At 40.9% G+C, this 13960-nt stretch overlaps 1 protein-coding gene across 1 annotated transcript; it reads left to right on the top strand.

Annotated features, from left to right (window-relative positions):
- Window positions 1-6007: 6007 nt before the first annotated feature.
- On the top strand, window positions 6008-6961 carry LOC102263908 (olfactory receptor 52M1). Its single transcript, XM_005885904.1, has one exon. The coding sequence runs from the start codon at window positions 6008-6010 to the stop codon at window positions 6959-6961; it is 954 nt and encodes a 317-aa protein (XP_005885966.1).
- The last annotated feature ends 6999 nt before the right edge of the window (window positions 6962-13960 follow it).

Raw genomic sequence — 13960 nt, 5'->3', positions numbered from 1 at the left:
TACAAAGTGATGATTTGATACACATCCTAGTATGCATTGTCTAATGACCACAGTAAGGCCCATGGAATCATTATGCTGGCCTGAGCAGGAAGTTGTTTTCACCTTGATTGACCTACATGGGATGCCAAGCTGTAAGACAGGGTTGATTGAATGAAGACATAAAGCTGAGTTGCAGGGGCGGGCGGGTTGGTGGGAAGAAATCAACCAATGAACTTGCATACATATATGCATAACCCACGGACACAGACAATAGGGTGATGAAGACCTGGGGTGGGGAAAAAGAGGTACATATGTAATACTTTCAACAATAAAAATTAAGAAAAATAAGCTGACTTGGCACATTCAAATGAAGGATTAAGATATTTTAATAACACCAAGCTTGAGGTTTTCCATTGGTGTCTCAACTTTGGGCTAAGACGCCCTCTCCTGGACAGTGTTAGAATGAACATGGACCATGTTTCTGGTTCATCTCTTTCAAGGCTGAATATGCACTTGATTTGTTTAATATAGATTTAAGATATTATTCTATGGGGAACATTAATTTAATGTTCTTATGCATATTTAATATGCATAACTCTCTATCAGTTTTAAAGGGTTGTCCTTTTTTTCCCCTGGGGTGTTGATTTGTTTATTTTTGTTTTTTTTATTTTTCGACCACAATTTACATTCAATACCATTCCACACCAGTTGCAGATGTACAATAAAGGGGATGGAAAACCATGCAGTCTAAAGCATGGCCCCCTGCTGACCCAAGCACCCACCTGGGCCAGACCCAATTATCTTTTTTTTCTCCAGCTTCTCTCCTTCTCCTTCTCCTTCTCCTTCTCCTTCTCCTTCTCCTTCTCCTTCTCCTTCTCCTTCTCCTTCTCCTTCTCCTTCTCCTTCTCCTTCTCCTTCTCCTTCTCCTTCTCCTTCTCCTTCTCCTTCTCCTTCTCCTTCTCCTTCTCCTTCTCCTTCTCCTTCTCCTTCTCCTTCTCCTTCTCCTTCTCCTTCTCCTTCTCCTTCTCCTTCTCCTTCTCCTTCTCCTTCTCCTTCTCCTTCTCCTTCTCCTTCTCCTTCTCCTTCTCCTTCTCCTTCTCCTTCTCCTTCTCCTTCTCCTTCTCCTTCTCCTTCTCCTTCTCCTTCTCCTTCTCCTTCTCCTTCTCCTTCTCCTTCTCCTTCACTGTTCCATGCTTCCATGTCTCTGGATTCACTCTGTTCATCAGTTTATTTTGTTATTTAGATTCCACATATAAGTGAGATCATGGGATATTTGTCTTTCTCTGACTGACTTATTTCACTTAGCATCACAAAGGGTAAGAGACTCTTCTTTTTTATTGCTGCATAGTATTCCATGGAATAAATGTACCAAAGCTTTTTATATCCATGCATCTACTGAAGGGCACTTGGGCTGTTTTCAAATCTTAGCTATTGTAAATTGCGCTGCTAAGAATATAGGGGTGCATATATTCTTTCTGATTGGTGTTTTGGGTTTCTTAATATATATTCCTAGAAGTGGATCACTCAGACCCAGTTATCTTGACATTATTGACTATATTCCCTATGCTGCAGACCACATCTCTGTGGCTCTTCTGCAACTACCAAATTGTACTGCTTAATCCCTTCACCTTTTTTCACCCAGTGCCCCAAGCCCCATACCCTCTGGGAACCATCAGTTTTTTTCTTTGTATCTATGAGTCCATTTCTATATTGTTTATTCTGTTTATTAGTTTTCACATATAAGTGAAATCATATGGTATTTGTCTTTCTCTGACTGGCTTATTTCATGGTTGTCTTGAGAGTTGGCCCATAAAGTCAAATTATTAAAGGAAGAAGCCTTACTACATGAACCTTTAACAATATAATTCAAGTCTAATTGATTTGATTTATTGAATACTTATCATTTTTAATATTACACAAGACATCCAGGTACTAAAAATCCTAACTTACCTATTACACTTTCAATTTAAAGGTAGAGTTCAGTTGGTGGAGGTGATTACTGAACCATGTTTCAAAAGCTAGATATGAATCTGTATGGAATGGCATTCCTACGTTACTTGACTGAGGGTATAACATATGCACAGGCATAAAAGGAAGAAATAACCATGTATATTGCAGCAACTGTAAGCAGATTTACACAGAATGTAAAATTTAAGGTTGGGGAGAAGGTAGAAAGCTTCTAGAAATTTCTAGCTTTTCCTGAGGTGCCAGAGAAGCAAGATCCTCTGAAAGGGGTGTCGGAGGTGAAAATGAGATCCTTTTGGTACTGATTCTATTGCATTAGCCCCTTCTCAGATATGGGCTCCTTATCTGAAAAAGAAACCCATTAGGATGTCTCTTCTAGGCATGTGAGAGCTAATCTCTCTCTAAGACACAAAAACAACAGCAGTCATGTTGGCAACAAGGATGCTGTTTATTAAGCATCTAATACGTTTGTCTTCTTTCTAGCCCCTTTCCATACAGTATGGGCTGGCTCAATGAATAAAAACTCAATTATAAGAACTACCCAGAGACAGGCATTATTCCCACTTTACCCTTGAAGCAATGGAGTTCAAAGTTACATAGTGGGTATGCGTGTAGCCGTGTTGGCTTGCAAACTTAAACCTTTGGTGCTTCAAAGGCCATGTCTTGACATGCGTCCTAAAGCGTGATGCCCCAACAACGCATGAGCATCCTATTAGGATACAACAAGAGAAACTGCTCTCTCAGTTTGGCTTCTCCTCTTTCTGCAGAATGGAATGCTAGGTTGGGAAGGTCAGGTTAAGATGTAAGGGCGATGCACTGCTCAACCCACAAGACCACGAGGTCCTTTCCTCACAATGTAAACCAAACTAGGGAAAAAGTCTGCCCTATCTAGTTTTTAGGGAATAGCCATTGATTGGTCTTAACATTAGTTCAAGACTCTACCGTCAACTTCAAGTGCTGTAAGGATATCAAACTTCATTAGAGATTTACTGCAAGGCTGAGATCTAATCTCGGGGATATTCTGCATCCCTCCTCTAGAAAGGCCTTTCTGATTTCTACTTGGTGTCCTTAGAATAGCTTCAGACTCCAGGGAGGCCAGCAACAAGCGAGAGCAGGAGTTGGACCCAAGGGATTAGACTCAATTAGGTCTGTCTCCTTAGACCTCTCTGGACCAACCCTGATGTGGCAGGGATAGCTGTGCCTAAATTTAGGTTTTGTGTCCATCCTTCTGGGACAAAGCCTGCTATTTCCTTCTCCACTGAGGGAAGTGAGAAGGTTATGAGTCCAGGTGGAATTCTCTCAAGCCCTGAATAGAATGCTTATAAGTGCCAGGCCTCAGAGGTATTTGCAGAACCCCAGGCTCTTGTTCTCTGACACTACCCAGCCCAGGTAAGAGCATCTTATAAAGGGGAATTGAGGAAAGAAACAGGGGTCATCAGGAAGAGTTCCCAGGCTGTAAGGATGAACAGATTGGGACACTTAGGTTGTGCTCCTGTATAAGTCTCCAAGATAAGATTGAGAAGGATTTCTCTCAGAGTGGGACTGAAAAGGGGCGGAGTCCACAAAACCAAACACAAGGAGGCTGAAAAGGCCTCTAATCTACTAACACCAGTGCAAGTCCCTCTGAAAACATCTCTGGGTGCTTTAAGTAGGCACAATATTTTCTTCTCATTCAACATAGGTAGGCACTGTGTTAGCACAGGGATTACACTAAAGAAAAAGATAAGGCATGCTTTCTGTTCTTATGAAACACATTCTGTTTGGGGAAACACGCATATAATCAGGCAATTCAGAGCATTACGTGTGCAGTACAAAGACAGGTACCAAGCAGAGAGTAAGTGTTGGAGCAGGCTATTTAAAGGTGACATGTAAGTGGTGGCAAGGTGCATATGTAAGGATTAGCCAGGTGAAGAAGATGAGAATACTTCAACATCAGGAAAAGACATAGATAATTCTTAGAGGCAGAAGACCATGATGCCATTAGGAAATGGACAAAATTCAGCCTTGTTGGAAGGTAGTAGGCAGGATGAGGAATGGTAAACGCTATGGTTGATGTTGGCAAATGTGTCTGGGTAGAACTCAGGTGGGAGGTTGTCCTTCCGTAATTCCTTACACCCTCACAGTAACCTTGAAAAGGAGGTACAGTAGCCTCCTTCTGTTGTGTTTAAGGTGTGAGGGCTGCTCTGACTAGGAAGACATAAGATAAGGAGTGTTGGGATCATAGGGAAGAATGGGTGGTCACCAATGCTCAGCCTACCCTCATATAGCAGCTGAAGGACATCTCTCTAGTTGTGAGTGCCCTTTTCAGCTTCATGATGTGTTCTAGGAGATGGATAGGCAGAGGAAGAGATTAAAGGAGATGACATAACCATCCAGGAAGACAGCCCTGTATACTAGTATTTTCAAGTATAGGGAAGGAAAGTGAGAGATAAGGGGTAAAAATAAAATCCACCTCCTTGAGGCCAGTTCAGAGGATTGAGGATATTTGACTTGAATCTAATAATGTCTGTGATGTAGTAGAGGTCTGAGGCCTGATTGCTTTCAAGAGAACTCATACGCCCATAATTCATTATGCATACATTTAGCCTCATATTTAATTTGGGCTGTGAGATCCTTCTACAACATGACTTTTAGGTCCAAATCTAGAAGGGAACAACTGCCCCAGGGTGTGACTCAGTAGTGATGGGACACAAATGGCATCAGAAGAGAAGACAAACTGCTAACACAGTTTCCTCACTAACAGGAGAGTAACTTCTACAAGCATGGGAACAGAAGGCATAGTCACTTGGCAAGTCCTGCCTATTTTTCCATTTCAGGGACTCTTGTCCTGGAGTAAAACAACATTCTCCACATGATTACACTTTTGCTTAGTATAACATCAAGTTATAAAAGCCAGTTAATAACTGGTAAGGGTAAAATAGACAAGTCCCCTTTTATTGTTCTTAACTTTTTCGGTCCGAGTTATTTTGCTTAGCATGATATTCACAAATGGCAGTATTTCATCTTTTCTTATGGCTGAGTAGTATTTCACTTTACGGCTACTGCCAACACTGTCTCTATTTCCATTTGTAGTGATCTATGAGAACCTTGAGATGGACAAAACACAGCTTATGGAGAGGAATTCTGTGGGATAAAGTCACCACAACAGACTTACATAGGTTGCCATCCTCCCAGCATTATGGCTCCCTTCAGAGATAGACATTCCAGAGTTCTTTGAAGTTGATTGGATGTATTTTGGGTTTTACACATTATTCTAAAAAGATATAATGCTTGGTGTTATTGGTCAGATTAAATGAGAATGCATTTAATGACTTCTCTAGGTCACAGTGGTTTAAGTCTGCTGTGGAATGAAGTCAGTTGTATTTATCTAATGAGATAAAGTAACTTGTCTAAACTCCTATTACCAGGATCTGACACCATATCTGGAAAATTCTAAAGCCCAGACCACGGACTACTCTGCTCTGTTCAACCCAACTAGGTTCAAAATGTGGAAGACAAAGTTTCTTCCCTTCCTTGACATTCCTGTAATATACATAGGAACACATTCTGGTATCTCTTAGACCCTGAAAATAAATACACTGTAAAAATGACATGACATAATAAGTGCTGAATAAAATTAACTGCTATTTGTATTTCTCAACATCAATGTGTCTCTTCTTTCAAGGAGTCCTCACTTTGAAACCAAATATGATCCTGAGAGATACTACACAGTTCTGAAGAGTTAAATGACTGAATAGGTACCTGTCTGCCTTTGGTCATTTCATTCATTGATGCAAGAACATTACTCCTTGAGAACCATATTATAAAAAGGTGCTCAGCTGTTTCATCAAATATGTATTTTGGCCTGTGCTTGGTAAAATTGTGAGTACTATAATAACAATAATATGACACCTACACTGTCACATTTTGTAATTTCCTTTGAGAAAGAAGCTTATAGCATCTTATCAATGATCCTATTCTTTATTAGAGGACTTAAGAATAAAATCCTCTTGTCTTTTATTTCTAGAAGAAAAGTTCTACTGCATTTTGGGGCCCAAGTGAGAAGGTTCATTTATGAATAGCTATGCTCACTTTTCATAATGTCTGCTCGGTACCCAGCTCCTTCCAGCTCACTGGCATCCCAGGGCTGGAGTCCCTGCACATCTGGCTCTCCATCCCCTTCAGCTCCATGTACCTGGTGGCAGTGGTGGGGAATATCACCATTCTGGCTGTGGTAAGAGTAGAGCGCAGCTTGCACCAGCCCATGTACTTCTTCCTGTGCATGCTGGCTGTCATTGACCTGGTTCTCTCCACTTCCACCATGCCCAAACTGCTGGGAATCTTCTGGTTTGGTGCTGGTGACATTGGCCTGGATGCCTGCTTGACCCAAATGTTTCTCATTCACTGCTTTGCCACAGTCGAGTCAGGCATTTTTCTTGCCATGGCTTTTGACCGCTATGTAGCCATCTGTGACCCACTGCGTCATACCACAGTGCTCACTCATACTATGGTGGGACGTTTGGGACTGGCTGCCCTCCTCCGGGGTATACTCTACATTGGACCTCTGCCTGTGATGATCCGCTTGCAGCTGCCCCTATACAAAGCCCGAGTCATCATGCACTCCTACTGTGAGCACATGGCTGTGGTCACCTTGGCGTGTGGTGACAGCAGGATCAATAATGTCTATGGGCTGAGCATTGGCTTTCTGGTGCTGATCCTGGACTCAATGGCCATTGCTGCCTCCTATGTGATGATTTTCAGAGCTGTGATGGGGCTGGCCACCCCTGAGGCCAGGCTTAAAACCCTGGGGACATGTGGTTCTCACATCTGTGCAATTCTGATCTTTTATGTTCCCATTGCCGTTTCCTCCCTCATTCATCGATTTGGTCACCAGGTGCCTCCTCCAATCCACACTCTGTTGGCCAACTTCTACCTCCTCATTCCTCCAATCCTCAATCCCATTGTCTATGCTGTCCGCACTAAGCAGATCCGAGAGCGGCTCCTTCAAATCCTGAAGATACAAACTAAGATCAGATGACTACCTCTTCCCCCTTTCTCAAATAAGTGCATGTGTTTAAATATGGGCAGCCTTCCAAATGGGAACTTCAAGAAGTCTGAGATGCTAGGCCCAGTGGTCTCCAGCTTTAATAATTCTAAAGGAATGTGAAGAAAGAATGTATAGCTCTGAATTCTAAGAGTAAAAGATATTTGTTTAATAACTATAGGATATTTGAGCTGTGGAAAGTAAAACAAGGACAGTATCAGTAACAGAAATAGCAAGTAATGTTTACTCAGCAATTACATACCATGAGATTCTTATAAACGTCCTGACATTTTATGAGGTAGATAGTATTCACATTTGACACATGAGGAAATAGGACAGGATACTCTTGCTTTATAAACTGCACACAAAGTTTAAGCTGCCTAGATCAAATGGTTTGATTGGAGTTTATAATATATCGTGGTGTTATATAATACTCTGTTTTCTGTGTATGCTTTAATATAAGTCCTAAAAATCTGAGGTCAGCCTAGCCAGCGTGGCTCAGTGGTTGAACATCAACCTATCACCCAGGAGGTCACGGTTAGATTCCCAGTCAGGTCATATGCCTGGGTTGCGGGCTCGATCCCAGTGAGGAGCGTGCAGGAGGCAGCCGATCAATGATTCTCTCTCATCACTGATGTTTCTTTCTTCCTCTCCCTCTTTCTTCCTCTGAAATCAATAAAAAATATATTTTAAAGTAAATAAATAAATATCTGAGGTCATTTCATTAAAATGGTCTGAGCTACAAGAAAAGCATTTTCTGATTTAAGCTTTTAATAATCAAGATGCTGCTAAAGCTGCATGTACTAATAAAGCATGAAATATTCTAGAAAAAAACAAAACTGACCTATATGCCTGACTGGTATGGGGAATTCCACTCATGAAAGAATGTGGCCTGGAAAAAATATCAGCTCAGTGAAGGAAATGAGACAAAATGACCATGTCTCAACATTGTTCTCGAATTTTCTCTGCAGGCCTGATCCCATCGAGTGGCCTGAAACTTGTGAGGGCTCCATGGAAAGAAACACCTTCTTCTCACAGGAACACTCCTTAACCCCTGGGTCCACCTGTAGGATCCCTGATCATAATGTGCTTTTGTGAATGGGTCACAGAGTAAGATAAAGTTATGAGTTCTAGCATTTATAGGAACATTGGCTTTACCTTCCAGGTAGAAAATGGATAATATATATAAAGCACTGAGCTACTTAACTTCTATGAATTGAAAATTACTAACGTGATTCTATAGCTACACTGAAAGGGCAGGAATTACTCTCCCTAAATTTCAGATGAAACTGACATTCCCAGAAGTGATAAAACAATTAATTGCTCAAGATAACTCAGTTTATAAGAGCTAAAAATTAAAAATTAAGCTTTAAAAAAAAAACACCACTCGAGCAGCGGTTCTCAACCTGTGGGTCGCCAACCTGTGGGTCGCGACCCCTTTGGGAGTCGAACGACCCTTTCACAGGGGTCGCCTAAGACCATCGGAAAACACATATATAATTACATATTGTTCTAGTGATTAATCACTATGCTTTAATTATGTTCAATTTGTAACAATGAAAATACATCCTGCATATCAGATATTTACATTACAATTCATAACAGTAGCAAAATCACAGTTATGAAGTAGCAACGAAAATAATTTTATGGTTCGGGGTCACCACAACATGAGGAACTGTATTAAAGGGTCGCGGCATCAGGAAGGTTGAGAACCACTGCTCTAGAGCTTTTACTCTTTCTCTGATCCTCACTTTCCTTAACTGTGAAAGAGCTGAAAGGCCTTTTCCTCAAGGTCTGAATGGTTGTGCATTTAATATTTCCAACACAGCAGACATTAGGTGTCCCCTTATTCCCGGAACTGGGAGTGCACAGATCAACAAAGCAGTCTCCTCTCAGTGTTCCCTTCCCAGAGGGACGACGAAGGGTAGAGCTGGATTCATTACAAGTCTGATTACAAACTCCATAACACATTAAACAAAATAGGCAAGAAGACATTGAGATTATTGGGCTTTGGGTATGCAAAATGCTATCACTGGGCATGATACAAAAGACGGTAGTCAAGTGCAAAGGAAAGACCACTACATAACAACCACAAAAGTGACTTCTGGTTTTGCTTTGGGTATTCCAATTACTTGCTCCACAACTGGGATATCCAAAATGTATGATCACTTAGGGTTCCAATTATAGTCACATTTCTTCTAATTCCTCTAATTTCCATTTCATCATTCCATCATGGTGTTTAGCTTTCCTGAACCTTATGTCTGAAATCAATTAAAAGAAAAAAAAAACCATGAAAAAAAGAAACCATGGAACAGATGTAACAGAAGCCATAATTTTAAAATATACTCAATATTAAGACTAAAATATAAGTAAAATTTAATGAGATGCAATGTGAACATTCACTTTCTCATTTTTTAGTGCTGCTTTTCATTCAAATATAAAATAAATATATGAGAAACATAAATTTGGAAAGTCAAATTAAATGCTCACTTAAATGTTGTTTGTATTTATTGGTTAGTTTTCTAGCAATGGATACCTTAAGGAAGGATGCATGTAGGGAGTTGGAAGTAAAGAATCTCATGACAGAAAGCCGAAGATCGTAAGAAATTGATGTGTCTCTATCTAAATCCTGACCTCAAGAGACTTGTTACACTGACCCAACTCTAAGAATTATTCTGTTGAATGGAAAATTTGGCCGTCTTTTATAATAAAGAGACACTTTTTGTGAAGAAGCAACTGAAATCTTGTAGACCGTTTTCATTGGGTGGTATTGTGGCTGGGTCCTCGTGGCACAAAGTGAAATTCTTCCCTGGAGTCCTAATGAAAAGCAGCTCGAGCGAAAAGGGCTGTGTGATTGAAAGTGGATGTGTGTCAACACTTACTTGCATGTACATTTATGTACAAATGCAAACACACCTACATACAAGCCTGACACTGGCCCTTACGCCTAGGTGGCATGTTCGAATAAAGCTTTGGCCTAGTGAGTTGTAGATTTAATCTTTCTTATTATATTCCAAAGGGTGGGAAATCAAAGATGTTGAAAGCTCTTGCTTCTATATATAGAATACCTTGCTCTGTATCATTTTTCTGTTATCTTGAGTCGCCACCCTTTTGGGAATACTTCTTCTTCCTCTTGAAACCCTTCAGCCATGGTACTGGGTGTGGTGAGTTTAAGGCCACACCCTGTTCATGAGGATCCACTCCTGCCATTAATGCCTTAGCAGGAGGCAGGCTGAATCCCAGGGGGAAGTGGTCCATCTGTCCCACTGGCACTGTCACAGTTTAGCTTCACATCATGCTGGGGCTATTTAGGTGGCACCTCCTTTGCCTTCATCTGATTGCCCACTTTTCCTATCAATATTCCACATTGTTGTTTATTTATGCTTACGCTCTGGCCTGTTATCTGAATTATCCTAAAGAGTTTGAACATTTAAATACAGCAGTTTTGGGGACTAGTTCTCTCACAGGTTTGAAGACTGGACCTTCTAATAGATGATAAGCCTAGTAAATTGGACTTTAATCACCCACATACCCCGCACCCCAAAGGAAAGAAAGGCCTCTCACCAATCACCATCACTAGTAATGACCTTCTAATAGATGATAAGCCTAGTAAATTGGACTTCAATCACCCACCTCCATTTTTAGGAATGTGATGGGTCAGGTTGAGGAAGACATGAAGCACTTCCCCACCCCCGAAAGGAAACAAAGGCCTCTCATCAATCACCATCACTAGTAACTATGTCTCCCCTGAGGACCTGGGGCACTGGGAGCAGGTAGCATCAACTCCTGATTTTTTATATTTCCATATGTCTCTACATCCTTTGCCATTATAAAATTAATTTTATATCTTGTGCTTGTTGGCTTCTTTCTCTTCACTTTATTTCTGCACCATGATGATGCCCAGGCAGAAGTCATGACTTTTAAAATATGAACCATGCACCTCATTTATTTCCTGACCTCATTTATTTTCATACTTTTTAAAGTACTTACCCTACTTTATATTTCCATATGTCTCTACATCCTTTGCCATTATAAAATTAATTTTATATCTTGTGCTTGTTGGCTTCTTTCTCTTCACTTTATTTCTGCACTGTGATGATGCCCAGGCAGAAGTCATGACCTTTAAAATATGAACCATGCACCTCATTTATTTCCTGGCCTCATTTATTTTCATTCTTTTTCAAGTACTTACCTTACAACTCTACCTTCTCTGGTTTATTCTCTGGAGAATATTTTGTCTTTTCCTATCTTTGCCCTTCCCTTAGTTTCAAAAGCTTATCTTCCTTGATTCCCTTACACTCTACTTTCCTTATTTATTCAAATAGGACTTTATAACAGAGAGTCATGAGAAATATTGAAACAGTGAAGCCCACCTCAAGCTCCCAGGCAGAACTGAGGAACTGAACTGAACAACAGAGTGGACTTTGAGAGATTAAGTATACTATCAGTGTGAAGAGTTCTACAACAACAAAATGAATTATGATTGCTAGAATTCGAATCCTGACTCTGGCTTACTAGCTTTGTGACCTTCTCTGTCCCCCAATTTCATCTATAAAATGAAGATGTAATAATGGCAGCTACTCTAGAGGGTTATGACAATTGAATGAGATCATCTTTGGGAAAAGCCTTCAGCAAGGTGCTTGGCACATATCAGGCTTTCACAAATCTAACTAATCTAGGTGTTTCCTTCTCTTTTCAGGATGCACTCTACATTCTTCTCACTCTTATGTACCCTCTGAGGACTTGAAGAAACAAAGATTCTTTATCCACTAAGCATTTGCCTCCTCCTGCAATCTGGAAAACCTCAGGGGCCAGAGCACAGAGAAAAGCCCGTCTCTGGAGGAGTTATAGTGTTTGGCTGTTGGGCAAAGGCCAAGGGGAGCTGGGGTCCAGGGAAAAAGCAGGATGATAGAAAACCTAAAGAGGAAAGAAGGCTCCCAGCGGGACATCTTTGAAAGTGGCAATACTTCTCACCATGACTCTCTGTTGTTCATGTTTGATCTTAAGCTGCTATTTTAGCTCCCCCTGAAGGATCCTGTATAAATCTCCATTCTTTTGAGTAAAAGACATGTGGACACATCAGAGGACGTTGAATAGAGAAAACTCCAGGGATGTGGGTAATTGACCCGGGACTAGGTGATGGGCTGATGAGTCTGAAAGCCAGTGTCACCCTAGAAAGGAGAGATAAGCCTTCCACTCCATTTAAAGGTCTGGGCAAGTCGGGTGGGTACTTCTGATGTCAAGATTACCTTCTGGAAATGATGAGAGGATGGGAGAGAGGGAGAGAGCAGGGGACATATGACTATTTTGGTTCAAAGCTGAGAGAGAAAGGGGTAAGTTCCACCATGGTATAATGGAGAGACAGTTTTCAGAGACCACAGGAATTATAGGGAAAGAAACAGAGCAGTAGGCCTGATTGGGAGCATCTTTATTTGGTTGTAGAGGGGAGGCATAAACACAAAGGCTCTGTAATATGCATTACTGCCTTTACTTTTAAACAATTTTACTTTAGATTGTGTATTTCCCATCCTTTGATGAAAAATCCTCACATCTCCTATGATTCATTTCTTGGAGTTCAGTGACTTATCTGAGCTTTTCTTCAGTGATTGGCCCTCCAGGTTTTTATGTGAATGTCACGGCAGGGATGAAGGCAGAGGCTGGTTCTGGGTTGGAAGTGTCTTAAGAGAGCTCTTGATCAGAGCTTTCTGAAGACCATCTTAACAACCAGGAAGCAACTGTGTCTGTATCTTGCTCTGGGTAGTGGTCATGTGTGTTCACTTTATAAAACATTATAAAGCTGCATACCTGCGATTTGTGCATTTTACAGCATGTAAAATAAAAAAAAAATTGAAGGAGTAGGCAGTAACGGGAAATGTTTTGGATAGGTCAGGTAAAATTAAAAAAATGAAAAGAAATGATTAGATTGGCAACTGGGCATGGATGGAGATCATTGTTGATCTTAGAAGAAACTTCTCAGTAACAATAGATTGAAGAGTGAAATAAAAAAAAATATGATCAACAAACCAAATGTCCTATCATTTAAAAAGACTAATAAAATATATGAACCTCTTAGCAGAATTAATTCAGAAGAAAAATGAGGAAAATAAAAGCCTCAAAGGAATGAAAAATATGACCAGCTAGAATTTGCCAGAGTGCAGAGAGGAGGGATGAGCAGTGCACAGAAGAAGAAAGGTAGATTTGTACAGGGCAGCCATCCTGGAGAGGGAGATCCTGGAGATCCCGGCTCAGAGGCAGGTGTGGGGGGTCGGGGGTGGGTGGAAGGTTCCTCAGGCTCTTTTCCAGCCCTCTAAGCAGGGATGCTCAATTATGAGTGTGTGGCATCCAGAAAACACACAGCAGTCTTAAGGATAACCTGAATAATTTCTGATAACCTGATAGCTCTTCACTTCCATTCTATATCAAAAAGCTTTCCTTTGTCTTCTCATGATCTATCACTGAAGATGTCTCATTCAGTGACTATACACATCAAGGTTTTTTGTTTTGTTTACTTAAATATATTTTTATTAATTTCAGAGAAGAAGGGAGGAGAGATAGAAACAATGATGAGAGAGAATCATTGACTGGCTGCCTCCTACACTGGGGATTGAGCCCACAACCCAGGCATGTGCGCCTGACCGAAATCAAACCCAGAACACCTCAGTCTGCAGGCCAACACTCGATTCCTACACTGGGGATTGAGCCCACAACCCGGGCATGTGAGTCTGACCTAAATCAAACCTGGAACACCTCTGTCTGCAGGCCAACACTTGACCCACCAAGTCAAATCAGCCAGGGCACCTCAAGGTTCTTTTAATCTGACCATGAAGCAGAGCTTATTACTTTATTCAGTCTGTTCCATTATAAGGCATCTCTTATGTTTAGGCTTTGTTGTTGTTAGCGGTGGTTTGTCCAGTTCAATAAAGACCATGGTTTGCAATCATATCCCACAAATTCTAAAATAATAAAGCTTTATTGTAATTTGGAATGTCTTTG

Source organism: Myotis brandtii, unplaced genomic scaffold (genome assembly GCF_000412655.1).
Source record: "Myotis brandtii unplaced genomic scaffold, ASM41265v1 scaffold936, whole genome shotgun sequence".
NCBI lineage: Eukaryota > Metazoa > Chordata > Mammalia > Chiroptera > Vespertilionidae > Myotis > Myotis brandtii.
Note: the sequence above shows the minus strand (reverse complement) of the source record. Positions and strands in the feature narration are given on the sequence as shown.

What these genes read in the sequence shown, in the direction of transcription:
- LOC102263908 (XM_005885904.1), top strand. Translation starts at nt 6,008, where the DNA reads ATGCTCACTTTTCATAATGTCTGCTCGGTACCCAGCTCCTTCCAGCTC.